The 13,990-nt window shown below is 34.2% G+C and overlaps 2 protein-coding genes across 3 annotated transcripts; both read left to right on the top strand.

The window, feature by feature from the left end:
* The first annotated feature begins 344 nt into the window (after positions 1 to 344).
* On the top strand, positions 345 to 6,108 carry LOC124374193. Of its 2 annotated transcripts, none has more exons than XR_006923529.1 (2): positions 345 to 455; positions 6,011 to 6,108. XR_006923529.1 is itself a non-coding variant. In XM_046832451.1 (2 exons), the coding sequence occupies exons 1-2, from the start codon at positions 5,562 to 5,564 to the stop codon at positions 6,059 to 6,061; spliced, it is 321 nt and encodes a 106-aa protein (XP_046688407.1). In that variant the 5' UTR covers positions 5,525 to 5,561; the 3' UTR covers positions 6,062 to 6,108. The 2 variants fall into 2 exon arrangements, 1 of the variants encoding a protein (XP_046688407.1); XM_046832451.1 differs by lacking the exon at positions 345 to 455 and adding an exon at positions 5,525 to 5,831.
* Positions 6,109 to 7,022: 914 nt separating this feature from the next.
* LOC124374194 (deoxyhypusine hydroxylase-like) lies at positions 7,023 to 12,664 on the top strand. Its single transcript, XM_046832452.1, is given in 4 exon segments — positions 7,023 to 7,031; positions 10,488 to 10,638; positions 10,641 to 10,814; positions 12,102 to 12,664. Coding segments are annotated over 4 exon segments (639 nt in total). The 3' UTR covers positions 12,407 to 12,664.
* The last annotated feature ends 1,326 nt before the right edge of the window (positions 12,665 to 13,990 follow it).

Here is a 13,990-nt window from a genome sequence, read left to right as displayed (position 1 = left end):
TTATTGAAATGGAGATAAATTATTTATTGAGATAAAAGGTTTTTTGAGATGTAGAATTTCGTTTAATGCCGTTTAGCTCATTAAAATCTATTTTCACCTCAATTTTTAACAATAATACATTATTAGTAACACTGACTCGTTATTATATACGTTACATATTTTACAAATAAATAAAAAGCGACTTATTATATAGTATACTATTTCTACTTTATAAATGTTATGTTATGTTATACTTTGGTACATAACAGCTATGACATGACGTGTATAAGGCTACATGACACAGATATGATTTTTTTTCGCTAACCGTCGGAACACGAACACGCGATATTTGTTATCGTGCCGTCCCTAGTTGTTGAGGTTATGACTGCATGCTGTCTGTCCTTGAACTGTGCACGTTTTCTGTGTTAAGTGTTAATAATTATTTTAAATGTAAATTTATGTTTTGCTGTTTTTTGGTGAGTGGTTATTTATGTGATTTTCTCACTCTACTTTGGTGGTGGTTTCAATACTTAGTATATAAGCAACTTTCAATTTTAGTAATAATAGCTGGTTTGGGGCCCGTCTCAAACGGGGTCCACCAACCATAATGGTTGGAGGAAAATCTGATCAGGAATTACAGATTGCTGTACACAAGCATTATGGAGGTTAATGATAGTAATAAGGATGATCAGAATAATCCGAAAAATAATAAACGTAAACATGACAGTGAGTCTGATGAATCTGGTAAAGATGATAATTTAGTCCCTAATAACAAAGATCAAAACAAAATCAGACCAAAATGTCCAAAAAGACATTTGATCCAGAGGTTATATAAAGCTTCTGCCACCGGACCTTTTGAGGTTATAGTTAGCTCTACTAACAGGACCAAGGTTAATCCATTCACGGTGGGTAAGTTGCTTCAGAAAAATGAGTCACTTATTGATTGTATTAATCGTAAGGGTAGAAATGTAGCTATATATTGTAAGAATTCTGAGTCCGCAAATAAGCTGATAACCAATAACTCACTTCCAAACTACCATATCTTTATCCCCTCTTACAGAGTTCGGATAACAGGCGTTGTCTATGCAGAACCCGATATTGACCAAAATGAATTTGTTAACCATGCCTGCAGTACAGTACCTATCCTGGAAGCCTATCGCATTACCAAAAATTCAAAAGAGGGTCCATACAGGACTCATTTTGTTAAAATAATTTTTGAAGGCAATACATTACCCAGAAAGAATTATACTAAATCATGTTATTGTACCTGTTGAAAAATATACTTTGCCAGTCAGACAGTGCTTACAGGTGCTACTCGTACAATCATGTAGCCAGTTCTCCATGTCAAAACGAGAAACTTGATGCGGAACATGTGGTAAAAAGGCACACGGTGACCACTGTGACAAAGACCCTAAATGTGTAAAACTGTGATGGTGACCATGTAAGTTTCTCGAAAGATTGTCCAATGTTTAAACGTCAATTAGCAATTAGAAATAGAATGTCAGAATATAATGAAGATTTTTTCACAGCTTCTCAATACTTCCCAAATCCAAAACAACCTTTCCACCAAAATCGGTACCATAAAACCTATGCCTCAAAATGTCTCACCAGATGTAACTAGTTTAACAGAATTCCCTCATATGTTGGCCAGACCACACCCTACTTCCAGTAGGAAATTATTTTGACCCTTAAGTTATGCCTCAAGTAATGAAGAGAATGTAGGGCAAGTCCTCTATATTCAGGAAGCCAAGAGATAATTATAGGCCTAATGGAAACAACACAACTAAGCAAAAAATTGTACACAACACACCAAATCGCTGGACAAGGAACAAAAGTAACAAATCTGATAAAAATGAGAGGTTAGGTCTCTCTATGACTTCAGAAAAACAAGTAGACAGTGTTAAACTAAAACAGTCACTTGAAGACTTTAAAGCAAAGGCTTATTTTGAAAAATTGATGTTGGATGCATCAATAGCCAATCCTGACCTCTAGAGATGATCAACATAGTACTAAGGAATATAAAGAGTATACTTTTAGACTTAAGTATTGGCACTACCGTAGACACCTCGCCCCTGATGGAGAGTACCGGCAGCTCCAATTAAAATACTGCAATGGAATGTTCAGTCAATCAAATCAAAATGGGCTGAATTATCCTTTTTTGTGTGTAAGTACAATATTAAGGTTATTGTCTTTACAAGAAAACATGGCTAAAACCAAATGAAACAATATTGTTTAAAAATTTCTCTGCTGTGAGAAATGATAGGTTTGATGGTTATGGTGGGTCTGCAATTTTAATCCACAAGTCGCTCACGTGGAGAGGTATTGACTGTGAAGCTGTTTTGGGTTTGGATGCTCAGGATCCAATTCAGGTGTCTGGAGTCACGATCCGGGGCCTTTCAAAGGCCCTCTTCACATATATAGCATTTATTGTTCTCCAAAAAAGGTAAGGACAGAGTTATGGAAGAACATTTTTTTCCAATAAACAAGATTACTCTCTACTGTGTGGCGACTTTAATGGTAAGCATCCCTATTGGTCCGGCTGACTTACGCCAAGACACAAGGGGCCAGTCATATATACAATGCGTACAGTGACTCTCCACTCATACTTTTAAATGATAAGTCCTTCACCACCACTGGATCTCCTGGCAGAAGACCTTCAACTTTAGATCTTACTTTTGCCACTGTGCAATTAAAAAGATAAAATATCGTCTTGGAAGGTAATGAGTGATTCAATGGGTAGTGATCACTACCCTATTATTTTAGAAATTAATGGTAACAAATTGTGCTCACAAACTGTTTTGGGCTCAAAAAAGTCGGGTATAATAAGTTTCACTCATAAAAACCTTTAAAAAAGCCAATTGGGGTAAGTTTTCAGAAATAGCTGATAAGACTGCATCCAGTATACTCTCAAAATAAGAATCTGATGATATAAATATTAAGGATCTCAATAAGATATTAAAGGTAGCAATAGAAGACTCAGTCCCCAACTTCTGTCACCAAAATAAGGGAGATGGCAAGTTTTTTTAACGCAAAATCTTGGTGGACACCGGACTGCTCTAAGGCAGTCGCTATAAGAAGAAGAAACTTCCAAACTCTTCACAATGAAGATGACTCCCCTAGCATAACAGGCAATACAGAACTACACACTATGAGGCCGTGGAGGTGATCCGTAAAGGCAAAAAAGACAAGCTTGGGTAAGTTTCTGTGAGAACATAGAAAATAAAAATAATACACAAATTTGGAGCACAATTAGAGGTATTAGAAGTGGAACCAAAGATACTTATAACAAGATTTTTGCTCAATGATTAAAAACTTAAGTTATAGCTTTTTAAAACTTACCACTCCCAGACTATGTTCCTAATGAAATCTGAAATCAATCAAACCGATCTTTACAAAGGCTACAAAACCAACTTCCATTGGAAGAAAAATTTAGTCTAGAGGAATTAGATATGGCGATAAAATCTAGATAACTAAGCTAACAGCTCCTGGTTTGGACGGGGTAAGCTATTTAATCTTAAAAATGTTACCCTTTTCAGCTAAAACTCTACTGCTTAATGTTTTTAACAACATCTGGTCCGGAGCCGAGATTCCGATGCAATGGAAAACCATCAAGGTAATAGGCATTCTAAAACCAAACAAAGAAAAAGGTAAGGAAAGCTCATATAGACCCATCTCTCTAATGTCATGCATGATAAAAATCTTCAATTTAATGGTAAAACCACAGATTGGAATGGTTTATCATTAAAAACAAACTAATACCAGACTACCAATTTGCCTACCAAAAAAAGAGAGGTTGTAATGATTTCCTGTTAGCATTCATGGCTGATATTCATGTGAAATTTAATGCAAAATAGGATTGCAGTGCTGTCTCGCTGGACCTGAGCAGTGCCTATGATACGGTTTCTCTGCCCGCTCTGGTGAGTAAGTTGTTTGTCCTGGGTATTCCCCACAGATTTATAACTCATGTACATAAATGGTTTAAGCTATAGACAATTGACTTTTGTCGGAAGCCAGCATACCCTCACCAGGTCTACTGTCAAAGGACTACCCCAAGGTTGTGTGCTCAGCCCAATCTTGTTCTCACTTTATATATCTGATGTGGGAATTCAGTTACCAAAAGAGATCCAACCCTTTTTATATGCAGATGATCTCACATTAGTCTGTAGTGGTACACGGTTTGACGGTGTTGATGCTCGGATGCGAGAAGCCCTGTCTAGTCTTACCCAGTACTGTCAACTGCTGTCCCTGGCAATCAATGTAAATAAGTGCAAAATAATAATCTTTAGCAGGAAGAGGCAGACAACAAACCCAAATTGGACTGTAACATAATGTAAGTATCCCAGTTGGAGATTGCCTCAAAATTTTGGGTATCATTTTTGACAAAAAACTGAATTTTAAACAACATGTAAGCTGTTTGGTGAGTAAAACTCTTAAGGACCTAGACATTCTTAAGTCACTGGCCTGCGGAAGGAATGGTGTACACCCTCAGCTACTTTTAAAGGTATACTGCAGTATAATCAGAGCTAAACTAGATTATGGTGGCTTTTTGTTTGGGCATTTACCAAATAGTGTTTTGAATAAACTAGACATTATTCAAAATCAGGCTCTCAGGTGCATATTGGGTGCTATGAAGTCAACCCCAATTTTAGCTCTTCAAATGGAAGCAGCAGTACCCAACTTGCAGACCAGAAGGAAAATGTTAACCTGAAAGACTAGTTTTCAAAGTACTGTTGAACCTAACCATCCAGTCTATGTAAATTTAAAGTATTTAAGTATGGCAGCAAATCATCACGAATACTGGGCCAAGAAGACCACACCACTGTATATAAAATCAGTAAGTACTGTAGAAAGGATAGTAATCCAAACCTGTGTCAAAGAAACTAGACTAATTGACAGTCTGGAGAAGCCAATTACTATGCTGGATTTAAACTTATGTTGCAGGGTAGATTATTAATCGGATGGAAAATCCAAAAATCCGAAATTCCTCCTGAAACACTCAAAAAATTATTTATAGAACAAATAAATGAGGAATTTTCAGACTACATAAAAATTTACACAGATGGATCGAGAAACGCAGAGATGGTTCTGGAGCAGCTGTATTATTACAAGGTAGGCCTAATCATCTTAGTTATAAATTCTGTTTACCCAAAATAGCTTCCAGCTACACAGCCGAACTTTACGCCATAAAGAAAGCAATCGAGATAGCGAATCTTCAACCAGGTAACAAAGTACTAATTTGTTCTGACTCAAAAGCCAGCCATCCATGCAGTCAAAACAGCCTGTAAACTTGATTATATTGATAACATTACATCCCAAATCGTGGAGGAGGTCCTTTCTTCAGAAAAGAAAATAACACTTCAGTGTGGTTCCTGGTCATGTGGGTATTACACCAAATGAAATAGTAGATAAGCTGGCGAAAAGAGGCAATTCCAGGACAGGAAAGGAAGTAATCAAAGATCTGGTCCTTCCGATGGGTGACTTTGTCAGCCATTTAAAATGTGAAATGACATCCTTATACAAAGCTGAAGTAGAACAAAGGCAATAAAGCAAGATGGTATAGGGATGTGCAGCGGGACCTTCCTATGGTCCCATGGTTTAAGAATGCTAAGATAGGAAGAAGTAAACTAGTCACAATAATTAGGCTAAGACTGGGTCATGCACAGGTAAATGAAACTTTATTCAGAATAAACTGCTACTTTACTGAAAAATGTCTCAAGTGTACATTGAATGTGAAAGAAAGTCTTCAGCACCTAATCTTTGAATGCCCAACATATGATAGCTTCAGAGAACCATTAATACAACATTTAAAGGAAAAGAAAGTAAGGCCACCATTCTATCTCAAAGAGCTGTTGGTAAGTTTTGACTTAGGCGTATTGTTAGAAATAGTAAGGTACCTAAATAGTATAAATAGGTCAATTTGATAAAGGGCAATTGGGTGTTACTAACAATTCAAGTATAGAACTCTTCCACACTATCTTGGAGTCATATTTGTTACCTACTCCAGGTTCTAACAATTTGTATTTATCTCCAGGGTCTGAATCCTTTTCGGAGTAGAAAGTCGCCTGGAGGACCTCAGGCGTGAAGAAAGTCTGATCAGTGGGCCCCAACCATTTCCATTGATCCTGTAACCTAAAAAGCCTTTCCTATAGCTTGTCCCCCTCTGTGTGTAAATAACTGAACACTACAGGAAACAATTGATTGATAACAAAGTCAGGTTATAGGCCAAATACTAACATTTATGTGGAATTGTAATTAACTTCCCCTTCCCATGAAAAGAAACAGTGTGAAAGTGAAATAAAAAAAAAAAAAAAAAATTAAACACCCTCACCACAAATCAGTTAAATGCAATACATACAGTGAAAAGTGAAATAAATAGTAAGGGTTATTCAAAACATTCAAAGTGCGATAAAAACAGTGGAAAGTGAAATAAATAATAAAGACTATTGTGGTTCCATGCCCATATGGTAGCAGAACCAGCTACATTTTGGTAGCTAAGAAAGAAAGAAAGAAAGAAAGATATTTGTTATTTTATTTTTTAATGACACTTCATTCTTGTTGAGTTGATTCCATTGGCCATTTCAAGGAATAAAAAACAATTGTAATGATTTAGGATTACTCATGAAAGTAATAACTCTATGAATCACTGTGATGTACGAGACAGATCCCAGGCTAGTTTTGCGTTATTAATCACCATTCTCATTTATAGGTTAGTTAAAAAAGCGGTTTGAAAATTTATCTGTCTATCTGCTTTCATACTTAAATAATAATGATTTTCTGTCTCTGAAGAAAAAATAAAAGCTATAGGCGGTGTTTTAAATGATCAAACAAGACCGTTAAAGGAAAAGATTTAGAGCTTTGTTTACATTGAAGAATATTGGTGGAAAAAATGTCTATTGACTGCATTAAACGAGTGTGTTTTAGTGATCCTTCTGCTCTTTTAAAACATGAATTGGCATATTGTTTGGGTCAAATGCAAGATGCACATGCATTACCTATTCTTGTCAGTGTTTTGAATAATAAGTTGCAAGAGGATATTGTGAGGCATGAAGCAGGTAGGCCTAGGCCTTAGTTAAGCACGGGGTTTGGGGTAGTAGGGTACGATAAGCGGACCCGGTTTTTTATATCGAAGAATATAGTCATCGATACCTAATATTCGCATCTCAAATCCTAGACTAGCCTATCAATAATATAAAAGTACCTATAGTTCTCAATAACAATCATATGTTTTAAATTAAAATATGAATTTAATAGTTACGGTTGATCAAACAAATTATAACCAAAATTAGGAAAACTGAAGACGACCATATTTACTCCTCTCACAGTTACAGTTGTTTCTTTCCCACAAATTTCACTTAATGGGTTTTTCGGTACGAGTCCAACATGTTGATGCCACAAAAAAAGCAACGTCGTGTAGTTTTGTTAAAATTGACTGCCATTTTTAATAATCAGAATTACTTATGTAAAATTGAAATATCCTATGTGTATTATTTTAGAATGTTTACAGCTGTTAATATAGATTATTATATAGGATATTATAAGATTAAACGTCGACCTGGAAAATCACGAAATAAAATTCTTTCGATTATAAAACCGCTTATTGTACCCTACCCGGTTTTTATATTGATTAGTGTAATCATCGATACTTGATTATCCATATATCGAATACGAGTCTATTAATTATATAAACATAACTTATCTATAGTCATAAGAACAATCATATTTGAATTTAAATAATTAATATAATATGAATAGTGGCAATATCATAAATAATAAAAGAGCTACAACGATCAAACAAACAATTAGAACTGGGAAATAGGAAAAACTCATAAATTATAACGAAATAACAACATAATAAACATTTATAACTCAAAATACGAAATATATGTAACTTTGTTTTCTCATGGGTAGCAATGATTAAAAACAAGACAGTTGTTGTAATCTAGGACAACGTGTAAAGCATCCTCTCTAGAAAACCGTACTTCTCTTCTAGGTATAAATACTCACATAGATGATCTGCAAGCAGATCAGTGATATGCCACTTTTAAAACTTTGTTTCACGACGATCCAATCTTTGGATGCTGGTCAAGTGGCCATGGCTTTTGTCTGACCCATGATTTTCCAGTGCTGAATAGGCTGTGACTACTAGTCCTCCCAAAACAGTAAATGTGAAATTAACAACAGGGGTCGCAAATTATTAATTTAGACCTGAGAAGAAGACTGATAGACTAATAAAATTATATTACTGGTTATTTTAAATTTTCAATTTAGTCAGCAGTGCAAATATTGGGTACTACTACCCATCTACTGTTTATTATTAGGCTATATATAAGTATGTATTATAAATATTAAAAAAGTTTAAAGTCGACATTTATGAGTGCTCACGTTATCTGAGCTTGAATTAGGGTTATTATCTCCTAGATGTTCTTCTTTTTTCACCAGAAGAGTGGGATGGAGCTGAAGTACTGATGGCCAGGGGCATTTCCAATCAGAACTTTCCCGACCCCCAGATCACGCTCTAAATCGTCAACATGATCAGTTGTCGGAGAAGTTAGAGTAGGGCTACCATTTGCATATGATGATATTTCAGATTTTTTTTTCATTTATTTTCAACAGTTGATTCATCTATGGTGAAGTTGAACATCTTGTTTTCCTCTATGTTTTTTGTTGTCTTGTTTGCAATAACTTTTCAGATATTGTGGAATTTTTAGTTCCTTTTCTTTGTGCAACATATGCGGAAGACATTGTCCTGTAACTGAGGTTACACACCGTTATAATGTTGTTTTAGACAGGTTTAATATATTTAGCGGAATATGAAAATATTTAGTGAACATTATTGATCAGCCTTTTAGAATTTTATGTTTTACCGATCTCAAGGCATGTTTTTCGTTCGTCGCCACAGTGCAGGGTAGCACCAGAGGTGCTGGTAATACCTTGTGTTGATGGCCGGAGGCATTACTGTTAGTCCGTTCAACTATCAGTGCTTTGTACGAGATTGAAAATCTTTCAGAAATTTAAAGCATTTTCTTTTTAAAAAAGCAAATTTTGTGAAGTGCCTGGAGTAAATAATTACCAAAATATCTTTCTCGATTTAAAAGTAACACACAAGTATTTTAGGTTAACTTTTTTGTCAAAGGGTATTTTTCAAATTAAAAAATTGGTCGTGTGTTTATGGCATAATGTCTTTGGTCATAAGATTTTTATCACAGCATTTGGTCTCATTACAAATAAGTCACAATACCTGATTGTTGCATTGACCATTTAATAATCGTATGCCCACTGTGGATTAGATTTAAAACTTTGCATTCTGCATCGAATTTCTTTTTCTAACTAGCCATTGTCTAATATGGCATTTGACAGTTTGCCCACAAAATACTTTGCATAATGAAGCAAATTAATTTAATGCATGTTCTACAGATATATGTGTTGTCTGCCCAGATGATAAGATGATAGACCTTTTCTATGAAACCTTAGATAATAAAATGTTCTAATAATTAGTTGTAAATTAACATAATATAGTAAATAGTTATTTTTAGATTATTATCAATAAATAGTATGCTAATTCTAACAAAAGTTCTCTTTTATATTTTGTTGTGTTGTCTTACAGCATATTTATAAAAAAAATTAGTTTTAAAAATATGTTTTATAGATGTCTTAGTGTTAAGGTTAAAAATCATGCAATTCATTAGCGGCATGGGAAGGGTTATATGTTTGATTTTGTAGTGTGTCTTTGTTTTGGATATTTTAATACATTTCCTGTAAAAAGTAAGCCTATGCTATAATATAATAATTAGTGTAAAGTTTGCTATTGACAATGGATGATTTGAAAAGATAACAGGATTTAAGACATTAAGACATTTTGTGTATTGTAGTTTTAACAATGACGATTGTTGTTTTTTTAACAATCATCATTGTTAAAAAAAGAACACTATGTTTCAAGAATGGAATCTGTCCTCTTCTTCGGATTAATTATCACTAGTGCAGACTTTCAGGTTTTATGCTTGGACCTTTTTGAGATGAAACTTGTCCTGTTTAGAATTTTTTTGTATGCTTAACCTTGTGTCTTAATTTTTTTTAAAACCTGAATAAGAGGATAGATTCCCATTCTCAAATGTAATTTTCTTTGAGCAAAGAGCAGAAATTATATTATCCTGTAAGTGTGAGTAATTTTCCTTTGCAAAACCCCTGCTATCTTAAAATGAAACTCAATTGCATATTTGAAATTTTAATCAAATTAAAGTTGCATTTCTCAAAGTTTGATGTCTTTTATAGAACTAAAGTGATGAGAAAAATGTTTAAAATACTTTAAAATAGATTACAGGAAATATTAATTTGAAAGTGGAATGCTGTACATGTAATTCAGAAACTCAGTTTGTAACTTAACTAGAAAATAAAATGTAATCTTTACAAATTAAACAAATTTTAAATTGTGCTGTCATTTTTTGTTTCTTTATTTTGGTTTTTCCAACTTATAGATTCAAACTAAGTTCAGTTTCCTTGTGTATTTGCAGCTGAGGCTATATATTGGAGCGATTGGAACCCTGGAGGATGCCAAGCTAAAAGAGCTATTGCTGAAGTATAAGGATGATCCAGTGGTGGAAGTGGCAGAGACTTGTCAGCTGGCTCTGCAGAGGATGGAGTGGTTTGAGTCACACCCAAAAGAGAGAGTGAGTCCGTTCAACTCGGTAGAGACCCGACGCCTCCCAGCACCACGACCGACGTGGCTCAGCTCCGGCAAGTGTTACTGGACGACAACGAGACTCTGTTTAATCGGTACCGAGCGATGTTCGCACTGAGGAATATTAACAACGAGGAGAGCATCTTGGCCTTGTGTGAAGGTGAGGGATTAGCACCATTACGCAATATTCATATGTGAAATTAGTTATTACTCAAAAGTATATGTAACGCTTCATAGCTGGAAACCATCCCTTGATTTTATCTATTTGATGTTTAATATAATCAAGTAATCAATATATAAAATAACCTTAGTAATGTATCACAAAAATGAATGCATTGGTGCTGGACCACATCTGGATCACCAGAAATAAAAAAAACTTAATGTTTTGATTTAAAAATTTAACTCAGTCTCCAAGAGTACAATAAACATTAAAATAACTTCATCTACTATCTACAATATTAATGTACTACTGTATTCTGAATCAGAAAAACACGACACAATCCAAAATTAAATTTTTAAAAACCCTGATGACACTACCCTACCCAATGACGTGTCCAAAGACTATACCGTAAATTGTTCTGCATTGAACTATAAATGGAAGGGTTTGTTTAATCAAACAAATTTTTTTGTTTAAAAACTATGTTACATTTTTAAATACTAAAAAGTATATTTGATTGAGGGGTTCACATACCGTTGTTCTTATAACATATAAACGCATAACACAAAAATTGTCTGGTCTTAGATTAATGTTTATTATTGTACATTATTATTTGATATGTAGTTTTAATGTAAAGCTTCATATTCTTTACATTGTTTGTTGTTTTTGTTACTTACCAGTACAAATTGGCTGTACAGTGTTACTGGCGAATATTGAGAACTGGTCAAAATAGAAAATAAAAAAAAAACAGGAATAAATATTAAAATAAAATTTCATACATTTGAAACTGCAAAACTATTCATTTTGCTTGTAAAAAATTTTATATGCATGCAACTAAAAAGGGTAGATTTAAACTGTTCCTGTTATAGTAAAATGATTATGCATAATAATAAGTAGTTTTAATTACTAGGACCAAAGTGATTGTTCTCAGTGCAAAATTGTGTTTTACTTACAAAGCGAACAGAAGGTCGGAATTACAACTGATTGCCTAAAGACACTTTAACTCTGTGTTGAACAACTGTTGTTATCATACAGGAAACAATTTTTTTTTAATTTATCTTATTTCATCATAATTCAATAGAGTAATACTGTCAAGTTTACATATAAAAAAACCGCTATGTGTTTGGATTCACTACGTCTGAAACAAAAGCAAAGTTTGAGGTAAACACACTGAAAAACTTTTTTCAGATCTTTATAACAATGTAACACCAAACAATCACTTTATGGACCAATTGAGGAATAAAAAACTGCTGTTATTTGTGCTATATTATAAAAAATAATTTTTATTAGGTTTAAACTCCGGAGGCAGTCTGTTCCGTCACGAGGTGGCATTCGTGCTCGGTCAGCTGGCAGAACCTAGGAGTGTTCCAGCATTGACCGAGGCTCTGGAAGACCTCAGTCAGCATGAGATGGTGAGACATGAATGTGCCGAAGCTCTGGGAGCTGTGGCCTCGGAGGACTGCCTAGGCGTGCTGCGGAAATACCTCTCAGATGACAAGCGTGTGGTGAGGGAGAGCTGTGAGATAGCACTGGATATGTGCGAGTACGAGAATAGCCCAGAGTTCCAGTATGCAGACACACTGCTGAAAGTTTAAGAATCTCGATTTGTTATCTTTATATTATATAATATATATATTTGTAAAACAGTATTTTGTACAACAATATGTAAATATACATATATTTTAGGATTTGATTTGTTCTTTCTTACTGTAGTTAAATCCTAATGGATTGGTTCTGGAAATGGTTTTTCATTGTGGAATAAATATAACTCAATGGCCTACTAGTATTTCCAGCCTCTCAACTCCACAGTAAATCCAATTAATTTGGCCCTAAATGGAGAATTTTACTTAAAATTCCATTACTCTTGTACTGTTGTACTGTTTAGATTTTTAATAAAACTTGGGATATTTAACTAAAAGCATCCTAAACTATATTTTTCACAAAAAAAAATTAAAAAGTTAATGTTAATTTTTAATTTTTGTTAATTTGTGTTAATTTTATGTTAATTACAAAATAAACACTTTATTTTTTACTGACAATTATTTTATTATTACAATGTTTTTAAGTATACAAATACTGTCGACTTAAAAATAGTAAGTTAATGTTAATTTAAAAATAAAAATCTTTTTTTGGAAATTTCGTAGACAAATTTAATTTTGTTTTATTGTTTTTAAATATTTTATAGCTGATTTCAAGAAAATATCATATAATTTTTTAATTTCAGTATTTTTTAAGTTTGTGTTAATTTCTACATAAATTGTTTAGGCCTACGTCCATCTCTTCAAAATCAATATCTGAGAGGGCATTGTCAGACTCAACCGTCGCTGAATTCTTCATCACCATCAATCCTCCACTCTTCTTCCACATGATTAGAACCGATTTCACCATCAGATTCACTTAAAATAAATCTGTCATTGATCAATATAACGATCAATTTCACTACTTACGTAAAAGCTCCATGTCGCGCCATTGTACACCACGCTTAGTTTTGTTTACTCGAGTCAGCTGTTTACTTGTTCCGATCGTCTGTTTATGTTCCCCTTCCCCAACTGCAGTGTTGCCAAGCTGTAAAGTTAAATTATTCAATTCCCATTATTGCATAGAACGCAGAAACGAAGTTAGGACTGAATGGTGCTAACATCTTGTGAGAAATAGGCGAACTACTTGGTGGCGAGATGGTCTCGTCGAAGTAGGCTAATGGGTTAAGTTTACTGTTGCAACACACTAGTGAGAAAGCTGTTAGCCATAGTGTTTCTTTTCGTTGAAGGATTCGTAACTAAGAAGAAATAAGAGTAGTAAACCCATCAGAGAGTTTACTAGACTTCAAATTAATCCAACGTGTGGAATTTAAATGGTGAAATATAAACAATTATGACTATGGAAAACTTAATTTTTTTTTAAGAAAAAGAAGAGGCAAAATCCTCTTTTAAAGCCTTATTCTTCTTGTCCTCATGGGCCACTGGCCTGTGCGAGGATCTTATCAATCAGAATAAGAAGGAGAGTCAAAACAGTATAAGGTCGATGGTACTGATAACAAATGTAATACACAGACGGGATTTGAATATCCGCTATCTCAAACTGGAGACCCAAAGTCCGTCTTAAAGACTGCTCAGCTATTAGCATCCCAAAACACACACACATTATTCTAAAGCACACCAACTCTTCCTCACACATAATTT

The sequence above is a fragment of the Homalodisca vitripennis genome, unplaced genomic scaffold, assembly GCF_021130785.1.
Source record: "Homalodisca vitripennis isolate AUS2020 unplaced genomic scaffold, UT_GWSS_2.1 ScUCBcl_7499;HRSCAF=15216, whole genome shotgun sequence".
In the NCBI taxonomy this organism is placed as follows: domain Eukaryota; kingdom Metazoa; phylum Arthropoda; class Insecta; order Hemiptera; family Cicadellidae; genus Homalodisca; species Homalodisca vitripennis.
The sequence above is the reverse complement of the archived record's forward strand: the minus strand, read 5'-3'. Positions and strand labels throughout refer to the sequence as shown.